Raw genomic sequence first — 13,664 nt, 5'->3', positions numbered from 1 at the left:
TTTCTCATCTTTGGGGTCCCTTTGGTGCTTTTGGGGTTCCCCCATTGGTTGGAGTGAGTTTGGGGGGTCCCCAGTTGTTTTTGGGGTCCCATTATTTATAGGGGGGGAGAACTGGGGGTGCCCCCATTTCTGGGGGGGGAGGTTTTGGGGTCCCCCCATCATTTTTGGGATCCGCCGGTGCCCTTTGGGACCCCATTTGTTACTTTTGGGGTCTCCCCATTACCTCTGGTGCCGTTTTTGGGGCTCCCCCACCCCCGCGGGGATTTTTGGGGTGTCTGAAGGAACAAAAGGGGGGGGGGAAGAGTTGGAGCTGCCACAATTTTAATGAAATTTTAACCAAAAAACTTTTTAACAAAATCTGCTTTTATCCGCCTGTTTTGCAACAATAAAGCTGTGACCCCTCCTGAGTCTTTCTGCGCCCCCACAGATCTCTCCCGGACCCCCAAATTTCTCCTGGACCCCCCCAAAAATTCCCTCTGAACTTTTCTTTTTTGGGGGGGGCCCCCAAATTCTCCGGCGCCAGCTCGGTCCTCCGAGCCGCCAGGGGGCGCGCTCACAGTGGGCGGGGCGCGGTCCTCCGAGCCGCCAGGGGGCGCGCTCACAGTGGGCGGGGCGCGGTCCCGGCTGAGGGCGGGCGGGCGGTCCAAGATGGCGCAGGCCGTGAGCGTGGGGGAGCTGGGGCTGCCGCAGCTGGAGCTGCTCAAGGGGCAGCTGGAGCAGGTCCGGGGGGGGGGCTTGGGGGAGGTTTGGGGGTCGTGGGGAGCGAGGGGTCCCGGGGGGATGTGGGGGGAGTGTGGATGGAGAAGGTGCGGGGGGTGGGAGAGGCCTGGGGAGGGGCTTGGGGGGGTCCTGAGGGGATCTCGGGGGGTCCTGAGGGGATCCCGGGGGTCCTGAGGGGATTCTGGGGGGCTCCTGGGGGGATTCCGGGGGTCCTGAGGGGATTCCGGGGGGTCCTGAGGGGATCTCGGGGGGTCCTGAGGGGATCTCTGGGGGTCCTGGGGGGATCCCGGGGGGTCCTGGGGGGATTTTGGGGGTCTTGTGAGGATCTCGGGGGGTCCTGAGGCGATCTCGGGGGTCCTGGGGGGGTCCTGAGGCGATCCCGGGGGTTCCTGAGGGGATCCCGGGGGGTCCTGGGGGGATTCCGGGGGGTCCTGAGGGGATCTCGGGGGTCCTGAGGGGATCTCGGGGGTCCTGGGGGGGTCCCGGGGGTCCTGGGAGGGCTCCGGGGGCGTTTTGGGGGGTCCCAACTTCTGGGGGTCGCAGCTGGGGCAGCTCAGGGGGGGCTGGAGGGGAATTTGGGGGTATCTGGGGGGGGGGCCCTGGGTGCCCCCCGCCCCAATTTCAGGAACCCCCCCCCAAAAAAAAAAAAAAAAAAAGCAGCGCCTCTTCCTCCTCATCCCTTTGGGGCCATCCTTTGGACCCCCTCCCCCAAATCCCAACCCCGGGGGTCTCCCCACAATTCGGGGACCCCCCCCACAATTCGGGGACCCCCCCCCACAATTCGGGGACCCCCGGTCCCGCAGGAGGTGGAGTTCCTGTCCTCGTCCCTGGCCCAGCTCAAGGTGGTGCAGACCAAGTTCGTGGAGGCCAAGGAGTGCCTGAACGTCCTTCACAAAGGCAACGAGGGTGAGGGCACCCCAAAAAAACACAAATCCTCACGGCAGGGGGTCCCCAAAATCCCCGGGGGTCCCCAGAATCCCGGGGAGGGGTCCCCAAAATCCCGGGGAGGGGTCCCCAAATCTGGATCCGGGGCTTGGAAATCCCAAATTGGAGCTGTGAATGCTGTGGGATTTTCGCGAATTTTGGGGAGCTCAAATTTGGATCGGGGGGGTCCCCAAATCCTCTGGGGGTCCCCAAAATCCCGGGGGGGTCCCCAAAATTCCGAGGGGTCCCCAAAATCCCGGGGAGGGGTCCCCAAATCTGGATCTGGGGCTTGGAAATCCCAAATTGGAGTTGTAAATGCTGTGGGATGGTCACGAATTTTGGGGACCAGAAATTTGGGTTGGGGGGTCCCCAAATCTTCTGGGGGTCCCCAAATCTTAATGGGGAGGTCCTAAATTATGGGGGAGATCCCCAAATCCTAATGGGGGGGATTAAAAGCTTGGGGGAGGGTCCCCAAATTTTGATGGGAGCCCTAAATCCTATGGGGGGGGGTCCCCAAACCTAATGGGGGTCCCCAGTATGGGAAGGGTCCCCAAATGTTGGGGGGGGGGTCCCCAAACCCAGAGGGACCTGGGGGAGTTCCCTAAATCCTAATGGGGATCCCCAAAATCCTGATGGGGCTCCCCAAACTCAGGGGTGGTTCCTAAACCCCAAATCCTGATTGGGGGGGGTCCCCAAAATCCTGATGGGGATCCCCCAAATCCTGATGGGGATCCCCAAAATCCTAATGGGGATCCCCCAAATCGTAATGGGGATCCCCAAATCCTGATGGGGATCCCTAAAATCCTGATGGAGGTCCCCCAAATCCTGATGGGGATCCCCCAAATCGTAATGGGGATCCCCCAAATCCTGATGGGGTCCCTAAAATCCTGATGGGGATCCCCCAAATCCTGATGGGGATCCCCCAAATCCTGATGGGGATCCCTAAAATCCTGATGGGGATCCCCCAAATCCTGATGGGGATCCCTAAAATCCTGATGGGGATCCCCCAAATCCTGATGGGGATCCCTAAAATCCTGATGGGGATCCCTAAAATCCTGATGGGGATCCCCAAATCCTGATGGGGATCCCTAAAATCCTGATGGGGATCCCCCAAATCCTGATGGGGATCCCTAAAATCCTGATGGGGATCCCCCAAATCCTGATGGGGATCCCCCAAATCCTGATGGGGATCCCCAAATCCTGATGGGGATCCCTAAAATCCTGATGGGGATCCCCCAAATCCTGATGGGGATCCCTAAAATCCTGATGGGGATCCCCCAAATCCTGATGGGGATCCCCAAATCCTGATGGGGATCCCCAAAATCCCGGGATGGCTCCTAAACCCCAAATCCTGATGGAGGAGTCCCCAAATCCCGATATTGGGGGGGGGGGGCTCCCCAAACCCCAGCAGACCCTGGAGAGATTTTGGGCTCAGATTTTGGGGTGTTTTTGGGGGGGTCCTGACCCCTCCCTGTTTCTGCAGGGAAGGATCTCCTGGTGCCCCTCACCAGCTCCGTATCCTTTGCCTGCTCCTGGGACCCCCCAAATCCCCGTGGTGGGGGGCTGTGGGTGCCCCCCCGAGCCCCCCTGGGTGGGTGGGAGCCCCCCCAGCCCCCCGTGGCCCCCCGTTTTCCGTGACCCCCCCAGATGTACGTGCCGGGCAAGCTGCAGGACGTGCGCACGGTCCTGGTGGACGTCGGCACCGGGTACTACGTGGAGAAGGTGGGGAGGGGGATTTGGGGGGGCTGGGGACCCCCATCCCCACCCCTCTGCCCCAATTCCCCACCCCCCACTCGCCCACCCCCTTTCCAACCCCTTTTTCCTTCCGTTTTTCCCCATTTTTCCCCCATTTTCCCCCGTTTTTCCCCATTTTTTCCCCATTTTTCCCTGTTTTTCCCAATTTTTCCCCGTTTTTCCCCATTTTTTTTCCCCGTTTTTCCCTGTTTTTCCCCGTTTTCCCCCGTTTTTCCCCATTTCCCCCCATTTTTCCCCATTTTTCCCCCATTTCCCCCATTTTTCCCCATTTTTCCCCCATTTTTCCCCATTTTTCCCCGTTTTTCCCCATTTTCCCCATTTTTCCCCATTTCTCCCCATTTTTTCCCTATTTTTCCCCATTTTTCCCTGTTTTTCCCCATTTTCCCTGTTTTTCCCTGTTTTTCCCCCGTTTTTTCCCCATTTTTCCCCATTTTCCCCATTTTTTCCCCATTTTTCCCCATTTTTCCCCATTTTTCCCCATTTTCCCCATTTTTCCCCGTTTTTCCCCGTTTTTCTCACCCCATTTCTCCCTCTCCCCTCCTTCCCCCCCATTTTCCACCACTCCCACCCTGATCCTTCCTCTCTCACCCCACTTTTCCCCCATTTTCACCCCATTCCCAACCCATTTTCCCCCTATTTCCCCCCCCAATTTTCCCCTATTTTCTCCCCAATTTTCCTATTTATCCCCTCAATTTTCCCATTTTTCCCCCAATTTCCCCCCCCAATTTTCCCATTTCCCCCCAATTTTCCCCCATTTTCTCCCATTTCCCACCCCAATTTTCCTGTTTTCCCCGCATTTTCACCCCATTTCCCCCCATTCCCCCCCCAATTTTCCCATTTTCCCCATTTCCCACCCGATTTCCCCCCAATTTTCCCCAATTTCCCCCCAATTTTCCCCTGTTTTCCCCAATTTTCCCGTTTTTCCCCATTTCCCACCCCAATTTCCCTGTTTCACCCCATTTTCACCCCATTTCCCCCCCAATTTTCCCATTTTTCCCCCCAATTTTCCCATTTCCCCCCAATTTTCCCAATTTCCCCCAATTTTCCCATTTCCCCCCCATTTTTCCCAATTTCCCCCCAATTTTCCCAATTTCCCCTGTTTTGCCCCCATTTTCCCCAGTCTGCCGAGGCCGCCCGGGCGTTTTTCAAGCGGAAAATCGAATTCCTGACGCGGCAGATGGAGAAAATCCAACCGGCCCTGCAGGAGAAGCACGCCATGAAACAGGGTGGGCACCCCAAAACACCCCCGGGACCCCCAAAACACCCCCGGGACCCCCCAAACACCCCCCAAACACCCCCCGGGACCCCCAAAACAACCCCAAACACCCCCAAAACACCCCCGGGACCCCCCAAACACCCCCAAAACACCCCCGGGACCCCCCAAAACACCCCCCAAAACACCCCGGGACCCCCCAAACACCCCCAAAACACCCCCAAAACACCCCCCAAAACACCCCTGGGACCCCCCAAACACCCCCAAAACACCCCCGGGACCCCCCAAACACCCCGGGACCCCCAAAACATCCCCCAAAACACCCCAGGACCCCCAAAACACTCCCTAAAACACCCCCAAAACACCCCCAAAACACCCCGGGACCCCCAAAACACCCCCAAAACCCCTGGGACCCCCAAAACACCCCCCAAAACACCCCGGGACCCCCAAACTCCCCCGGGACCCCCAAAACACCCCAAGCCCCCCTTGAAACACCCCAAAACACCCCCAAAACACCCCTGAGACCCCCCCAAACTGCCCAGGACCCCCCCAAAACACCCCTGAGACCCCCCCCAAACTGCCCAGGACCCCCCCAAAACACCCCCGGGACCCCCCAAACACCACAGGACCCCCCCCCAGACTGCCCAGGACCCCCCCAAAACCCCCTGAGCCCCCCCAAACACCCCCTGACCTTCCCCTCCTCCCCACTTTTGGGGTCCCTCTCTGACCCCCCCTTTACCCCCCTCCCCAATTTTGGGGTTCCCCCTGGCCCCAGAGTCTCCCTGACTCCCCCCCCCCCCAATTCCCAGGGTCCCCCCTTTCCCCCTCCCCACTTTTGGGGTTCTCTCCTGACCCCCTGACCCCATTTCCCCCCCACCCCAGCCCCCCCTGGATTTGGGGTCCCCCTTTCCCCCCCCCCATGGTTTTGGGGTCCCCCTTTTCCCCCCTCCCCGCGGTTCCCCCCACATCCCCCCTTTCCCCCTCCCCATTTTGGGGTCTCCCCGTTTTTGGGGTGCCCCCGACCCATTCCTGGGGTTCCCCCCACATCCCCCCTTTCCCCCTCCCCATTTTGGGGTCTCCCCGTTTCCGGGGTGCCCCTGACCCCCCCACGTCCCCCCGACCCCTCCCCATTTTGGGGTGCCCCCGTTTTCAGGGTGCCCCTGACCCATTCCTGGGGTTCCCCCCACGTCCCCCCTTTCCCCCTCCCCATTTTGGGGTCTCCCCATTTTGGGGTCTCCCCGTTTCCGGGGTGCCCCTGACCCCCCCACGTCCCCCCTTTCCCCCTCCCCATTTTGGGGTCTCCCCATTTTGGGGTCTCCCCGTTTCCGGGGTGCCCCTGACGCGCTCCCCCCAGCCGTGCTGGAGATGATGACGCAGAAGCTGCAGCAGCTGACGGCGGCTCCGGGGGTCCCGGGGGGCGCCAAGGCGTAGCCCCCCCCCCCAAAAACAACCCGGGGCTGGGGATTTGGGGGTGCAGCCCCCCCCAAACCCTGCACTGGGGATTTGGGGGTGCAGCCCCCCCCCAAATCCCGACCCCCCCCCCGTTTTGTAGCATCCCTGGAATAAAGGTGGGACGGCTCCGAGGGGCTCTGGGCGTTTTTGGGGGGGTGGGAGACCCCCGGCTGTGGGGGGGGGGGGGCCCAAGATATGGGGGAGACCCTGGCCCTGGGGACATTCAGGAGTAGGGGGGTGTCTGGGGGGTCCCGGGGGTTTCTGGGGGTCCCGGGGGGGTCCCGGCGAGGCTGAGCCCCCCCCCAAAATCCTTCTCGAGCCCCCCCCCGGCAGCCGTGTCCTTCCGGCAGTGACCACGAGGGGGCGACAGTGACAGGGATGGGGACAAGAGGGGACAGGGATGGGGACAGGAATGGAAATCTGATGGGGACAGGGCTGGGGGACAAAGGGACAGGGATGAGGACAGGGATGAAAATGTGATGGGGACAGGGCTGGGGGACAAAGGGACAAGGAGGGGGACAGGGATGGGGACAAGAGGGGGCAGGGACAAGGATGGGGACAAGAAAATGTGATGGGGACAGGGCTGGGGACAGGAGGGGACAGGGACACGGCCAGGGATGGGGGAACAAACGGACAAGGAGGGGGGACAGAGCTGTGGATGGAAATGAGGATGGTGACAAGCTGGGGATAGGGCTGGTGACAAGTGGGGACAGGGCCAGGGCCGGGGCCGGGGTGGTGACAAGTGGGGACAGGGCCGGGGGGTTCCTGTGTCCCACAGGCTCGGGCAGGGTGGGCTCTGCTGCCGCCGCAGCCCCCCCCGTGCCAGCGGTGTCCCCAGCGTGTCCCCACGGGGGTGGCAGTGTCCCTGCACAGCCGGGGGGTGTCTGTCACTGTCCCTGTCCCTGTCCCTGTCCCTGTCCCCGCTGACAGCCAGCGCGGGCGGCGGGGGGGAGGTGACAAGGCGTGACACCGGGGGGTGACACAAAAGCTGTGGGGAGATCTCCGGCCAGCCTGGAGGTGCCACCACCCGCCTCGCTGGCTGTCCCTTGTGTCACCCCTGTGTCCCCCCCGCGGCTGTCGCCTGTGCCAGCCCCTTGTCCCCTGTGTCACCCCTTTGTCCCCTCCACCCCCGAGCAGAGGCAGAGCCGCGATCCAACCCCGGCGCCTTTTATTGGGGACAGACTGGGACAAACTGGGGCAGACTGGGACACCCCGCCCCGCTCGGGGTGCTGCCATGCGGGTGTCGCCTGTCGCCTGTCGCGTGTCGCGCTCAGGGCGGGGCGGAGCTGTGGCGGGGGGGGGGGGGCGGGGGTGTCACCGGGGGGGGGGTGGCGGGGCCGGGCCGGGGTCCCGGGGGGTCACTCGGGGTCGCTCGGGGCAGATGCTGAAGCCGGAGGAAGTGCTGGATTTGGGGTCCCGGGGGTGTCCCGGTTCCCGGGGGGGTCTCGGGGGTCACTCGGGGCAGATGCTGAAGCCGGAGGAGGTGCTGGATTTGGGGCTCAGTTGGGGTCCCGGTTCCGGGGGGGTCCCGGGGGTGTCCCGGTTCCCGGGGGGGTCCCGGGGGTCCCGGGGGTCAGTCGGGGTAGACGATGAAGCCGGAGAAGGTGCTGTACTTGTTGGTGTTGCCGCCGTGCACTTTGCCCCCGTCCAGCTTGACGAACACCTCGTCGCCCACGTCCAGGTGCAGGATGACGCTGTTGCTCGCGTAGTCGTAGTTCTGGTCCGCGTCCTGCGCGATGGCGCTGGCACGCACCTGGCGGGGGGACCTGGCTGGCACCCGCCACACCTGGCACCCGCCACACCTGGCACTGACCACACCTGGCACCCGCCACACCTGGCACTGACCACACCTGGCACTGACCACACCTGGCACCCGCCACACCTGGCACTGACCCCACCTGGCACTGACCACACCTGGCACTGACCACACCTGGCACCCGCCACACCTGGCACTGACACCACCTGGCACCCGCCACACCTGGCACCCGCCACACCTGGCACTGACACCACCTGGCACCCGCCACACCTGGCACCCGCCACACCTGGCACCCGCCACACCTGGCACCCACCACACCTGGCACTGACCCCACCTGGCACCTGCCACACCTGGCACCCACCACACCTGGCACTGACACCACCTGGTGCCCGCCACACCTGGCACTGACCCCACCTGGCACTGACCCCACCTGGCACCCGCCACACCTGGCACTGACCCCACCTGGCACCCGCCACACCTGGCACTGACCCCACCTGGCACCAGCCACACCTGGCACTGACCCCATCTGGCACCCACCCCACCTGGCACCAGCCACACCTGGTGCCCGCCACACCTGGCACCCGCCACACCTGGCACCTGCCACACCTGGCACTGACCCCACCTGGCACTGACCACACCTGGCACTGACCCCACCTGGCACCCGCCACACCTGGCACCCGCCACACCTGGCACTGACCCCACCTGGCACTGACCACACCTGGCACTGACCCCACCTGGTGCCCGCCACACCTGGCACTGACCCCACCTGGCGCCCGCCACACCTGGCACTGACCCCACCTGGCACTGACCACACCTGGCACTGACCCCACCTGGCACCAGGGAAGGGGGCTGAGATCATCAGTGGGACCCCACCTGCTGGGGGGGGACACGGCTGTCACGCCCCCCCCCCCCGTCCCATCCCCCCCAGTTCCCATCCTCTGGTTCCTTCCCTGACTCCCCAGTTCTGGACCCCCCTCCCCCCGAGGCCCCAAATCCCATTTCCTGCATCCGATCCCCCCCAAATTCCCATCCCCAATCCCACATCTCATTTCCTCATCCGATCCCCCCCAAATTCCCTTTTTCCCCCCATTTTCCCCCATCCTCTTCCCCCTTTCCCTGATTCCCCAATCCCACATCCCATTTCCCCATCCAATGACATCCTAAATCCCCTCTAATTCCCCCCAAATTCCCTAAATCTCATCCAATCCCCCCAAATTCCCATTCCCCCCCACCATTTTCCACCATCTCCCTCTCCCACATCCCAGATTTCCCTTCCTCAATCTCACATCCCATTTCCCCCATCCAGTCCCACCCTAAATCCCCTCCAATCCCCCCAAATTCCCATTCTTTCCCTGATTTTCCAATCCTAAATCCCATTTCCCCATCCAATCCCCTCCAATTCCCCCCCAATTCCCTTTCCCCCCCCCCAAATTCCCATTCTTTCCCTGATTCCCCAATCCTAAATCACATGTCCCCATCCAATCCCAACCTAAATCCCTTCCAATCCCCCCAAATTCCCTAAATCCCCTCCAATCCCCCCAAATTCCCATTCTTTCCCTGATTTCCCAGTCCTAAATCCCATTTCCCCATCCAATCCCCCCCAAATTCCCTAAATCCCCTCCAATCCCCCCAAATTCCCATTCTTATCCTGATTTCCCAGTCCTAAATCCCATTTCCCCATCCAATCCCCTCCAATCCCCCCAAATTCCCATTTTCCCCCCCATTTTCCCCTTCCTCCTCTCCACATTCCCCATTCCCATCCCCACATCCCGTTTCCCCACCCCATCCCTCCCCAATTCCCGCTTTTCCCCCTCCCTGTTCCCACGGGGGGGCTCGGGGGGGGTCACTCGCCGCTGACCACGAGCCCGGAACCCCCCGGGGACCAGCCCCGATCAATCTTTGTTTGCTTTTCCTGGATTTTCCCGGAATAAACGGATGGGAAAAGTCCGGGATGAGCGAACAAAGGGAGCGGGGGGGGGGGGGGCACGGCCCCTGTCCCCCCCTCCCCGGGAATTTGGGATGGGGAAAAGGATGGGATTGGGGGTGGGGGAATTTTGAAATGTGGGGGGAACGATGGGATTTGGGGGGGAAATTATGGGATTTGAGGGGAAAAGGATGGGATTTGGGTGGGGGGAATGATGGAATTTGGGGGGGAAAGGATGGGATTTGGGGGGGAAATTAGGGGATTTGAGGGGAAAAGGATGGGATGGGGGGGGAATGATGGAATTTGGGGGGGAAAGGATGGGATTTGGGGGGGGGAATGGGCAGGATTGGGGGGGAAATGGGATATTGGGATGGGAAAATAGGGAATGAGGGTAAATAATGGGAATTTGGGAAGGATTGGATGGGGAAAATGGGATGTGGGATATGGGGATGGGAAAATAGGGGATGGGGGAAATAATGGGAATTTGGGCAGGATTAGGTGGAGAAATGGGATCTGGGGATGGGGATGGGAAAATGGGGAATGGGGGAAAATAATGGGAATTTGGGCAGGATTGGATGGGGGAAATGGGATGTGGGGAATCAAAAATGGGGGGGAATAACGGGAATTTGGGCAGGATTTGGTGAGGGAAATGGGATCTGGGGATGGGGATGGGAAAATAATGGGAATTTGGGCAGGATTGGATGGGGGGAAATGGGAACTGGGGATGGGGAAATAGGGAATGGGGGGAAATAACGGGAATTTGGGAGAGAACTGGATGAGGAAAATGGGATGTGGGACTGGGAAGGAGCAGAACTGGGGAATGGGAATCAGGGAATGGGAAAAGGACGGGAATTTAAAAGGGGGATTGGATGGGGGAAATGGGATGTGGGGAGTGGGCAGGGTGGAGGAACTGGGAATGGGAAATCAGGGCTGGGGGGAGGAGGATGGGAATTTGGGGGGGTTGGATGGGAGGAATGGAATGTGGGGATTCGGGATGGAGCAGAAGCAGGGATGGAGGGGATTGGATGGGAATTTGGGAGGGAATGGGATGGGGGAAATGGGATGTGGGACTGGGGAGGAACTGGGAATGGGAAATCAGGGATGGGGGGAGGATGGGAACTGGGGGGGGATTGGATGGGGGAAATGGGATGGGAATTTGTGGGGGGGGGGATTGGATGAGGGAAACGGGGAAACAGGATGGGAATTTGGGGGAATGGGATGGAGAAATGGGACTGGAGAGGAACTGAGGATGGGGGAAAGCAGGATGGGAATTTGGGGGGGGGATTGGATGAGGGAAACGGGATGTGGGGATTTGGGATGGAGCAGAACCGAGCATGGGAAATCACGAACGGATTGAACCCGGATGAGAACCTAAAATCACCCAAAGCAAAACAGCGAAACCACCGTGGGCCAAAACAGCAACCCCGAGGCTGCTGAAAAAAAACCGGGGCTGAAAACCGGGGGGTGAAAACCGGGGGGTGAAAACGGTGGGGTGAAAAACGGGGCTGAAAAACGGGGAATGAAAACCGGGGGTGAAAAACGGGGAATGAAAACCGGGGGGTGAAAAACGGGGCTGAAAAACGGGGCTGAAAACCGGGGGGTGAATACGGGGGGGTGAAAACCAGGGCTGAAAACCAGGGGGTGAAAACCAGGGCTGAAAACGGGGGTGAAAAACGGGGCTGAAAACCGGGGGGTGAATACGGGGGGTGAAAACCAGGGCTGAAAACCAGGGGGTGAAAACCAGGGCTGAAAACCGGGGGTGAAAAACGGGGCTGAAAACCGGGGGATGAAAACCTGGGGGTGAAAACGGGGGGTGAAAACCTGGGGGTGAAAACCGGGGCTAAAAACCGGGGCTGAAAAGGGGGGGCTGAAAACCGGGGGGGGGTGAAAACTAGGGGGTGAAAACCAGGGCTGAAAACCGGGGCATGAAAACCGGAGCTGCAAAGCGGGCTGGGTGCTCGGGGGTGAAAACCGGGGCTAAAAACCGGGGGATGAAAACCGGGGGAGGAAAACCGGGGGCTGCAAACCGGAGCTGCAAAGCGGGCTGGGGGCTCGGGGGATGAAAACCGGGGCTAAAAACCGGGGGATGAAAACCGGGGGCTAAAAACCGGAGCTGCAAAGCGGGCTGGGGGCTCGGGGGATGAAAACCGGGGCTAAAAACCGGGGGATGAAAACCGGGGGCTAAAAACCGGAGCTGCAAAGCGGGCTGGGCGCTCGGGGGATGAAAACCGGGGCTAAAAACCGGGGGATGAAAACCGAGGCTAAAAACCGGGGCTGCAAAGCGGGGCTGCAAAGCGGGCTGGGCGCTCGGGGGGTCCCGCGGGGGTCCCGTTACCTGCCCGTTCTTCATCAGGTCGGCCCACATGCTGGTGCCGTCCCCGCCGCGCATCAGGACGTGGTAGGTGAAGAAGTAGATGCCGGGCAGGGGGCAGGTGAACTTGCCGCTCGAGGGCTCGTAGTAGTTGCCCACGTTGGTCACCACATCGTCGAAGCGCAGCACCTCGTAGCCCTCGTGCGGCTTCCTCAGGCCGGCGTAAAAAGCGATTTTGGGGCTGTAGAAGGACGGGATGTACCCGCCCGGCCCCGGCCCCGGAGGCCCCGGCGGGCCCGGCCGGCCCGGTTCTCCCGGAGGTCCCCGCGGGCCCGGTGGCCCCGGTGGCCCGCGGAGGCCGGCGCGGCCCTTGCGGCCCGGCTCGCCCTTGGCCCCGGGCAGGAAGGGCGGCGGGGAGGCGGGGGGCAGCTCGGGGTAGGGGTCGCAGACCATGCGGCAGCTGCCCAGCATCTCGTAGTGCGCGGCCGCCTTGGAGCCGTGCACGAGCAGCGGGATGGCCACCAGCAGCACCAGCAGCATGGCCACGCCGATGGCCACGCCGGCCACCCGCTTCCTGCGGCTCAGCCGCGACGCGGCCAGCGCCAGCAGGTCCTCGTCGCCCTTGGGAGCGATGGTGGCGAGCGGCGGAGACGGCGAGAGGCCGCCCGCTGAGCCTGGAGCCCCGGCGGGGACGGGGAGGGGACGGGGATGGGGCTGGGAATGGGGACAGGGAATAGGGACAGGGATGGGGACAGGGATGGGGACAGGGATGGGGACAGGGATGGGGATGGGGCTGGGAATGGGGATGGGAATGGGGATGGGAATGGGGACAGGGATGGGGCTGGGAATGGGGACAGGGAATGGGAATGGGAATGGGGACAGGGAATGGGGCTGGGAATGGGGATGGGGATGGGGATGGGAATGGGGATGGGAATAGGGACAGGGATGGGGCTGGGAATGGGGATGGGGCTGCTGGTGGCACTGGGGGAGGGAGGAATGGCAGTGGGGATGGGGACAGAGAGGGGATGGGGCTGGAGTTAGTGGGGACAGGGATGGGGAGTGGGATGGACAGAGATGGGGACAGGGATGGGGACAGGGATGGGGACAGGGATGGGGACAGCGGCTGCAGCTGCGGGTGGAGCCGGGGGTGAAACCCAGAGAGGGGATGGGGCCGGGAATGGGATTGGGAATGGGATCAGGAATGGGGCCGGGAATGGGATCGAGGCCGGAGGAGAAGCTGCGGGTGGAGCCGGGAATGGGACCCACAGCAGAGACGGGGCCGGGAATGGGATCCGGAGCTGGGAATGGGGCCGGGAATAGGATCGGGAATGGGATCGGGAGCCCGGAATGGGATCGGGAGCCGGGATGAGCCCGGGAATGGGATCGGGAATGGGGCCGGGGCTGCGGGCGGAGCCGGCGGTGGCACCGGGAGCGGGGCTGGGGCTGCGGCCGAGGACGGGACCGGCAGCGGGGCCGGGGCCGGAGCCGCGGGCGGAGCCGGGACCGGCGCTGGCGGAGGGGACGGAACCGGAGCCGATGGTGCTGGAGGGGCCGAAAGCGGAACCGGGAGCGGAGGCGGGCACGGGGCTGGGAGCGCAGCCGGACACGG

General features: G+C 62.3%; 2 protein-coding genes across 2 annotated transcripts; one reads left to right on the top strand and one right to left on the bottom strand.

Moving 5' to 3' along the window:
* The first annotated feature begins 619 nt into the window (after positions 1-619).
* On the top strand, positions 620-6,195 carry PFDN5 (prefoldin subunit 5). The gene is made up of 6 exons (XM_053967698.1): positions 620-720; positions 1,524-1,626; positions 3,128-3,159; positions 3,292-3,366; positions 4,520-4,625; positions 5,967-6,195. The coding sequence occupies exons 1-6, from the start codon at positions 649-651 to the stop codon at positions 6,041-6,043; spliced, it is 465 nt and encodes a 154-aa protein (XP_053823673.1). The 5' UTR covers positions 620-648; the 3' UTR covers positions 6,044-6,195.
* Positions 6,196-7,393: 1,198 nt separating this feature from the next.
* On the bottom strand, positions 7,394-13,664 carry C1QL4 (complement C1q like 4). The gene is made up of 2 exons (XM_053967599.1): positions 12,080-13,664; positions 7,394-7,817 (listed from the first exon to the last, which is right to left on the bottom strand). Exons 1-2 carry the CDS (start codon positions 12,593-12,595, stop codon positions 7,638-7,640), a joined length of 696 nt encoding a protein of 231 aa, XP_053823574.1. The 5' UTR covers positions 12,596-13,664; the 3' UTR covers positions 7,394-7,637.

Source organism: Vidua chalybeata, chromosome 30, assembly GCF_026979565.1.
Source record: "Vidua chalybeata isolate OUT-0048 chromosome 30, bVidCha1 merged haplotype, whole genome shotgun sequence".
In the NCBI taxonomy this organism is placed as follows: domain Eukaryota; kingdom Metazoa; phylum Chordata; class Aves; order Passeriformes; family Viduidae; genus Vidua; species Vidua chalybeata.
The sequence above is the reverse complement of the archived record's forward strand: the minus strand, read 5'-3'. Positions and strand labels throughout refer to the sequence as shown.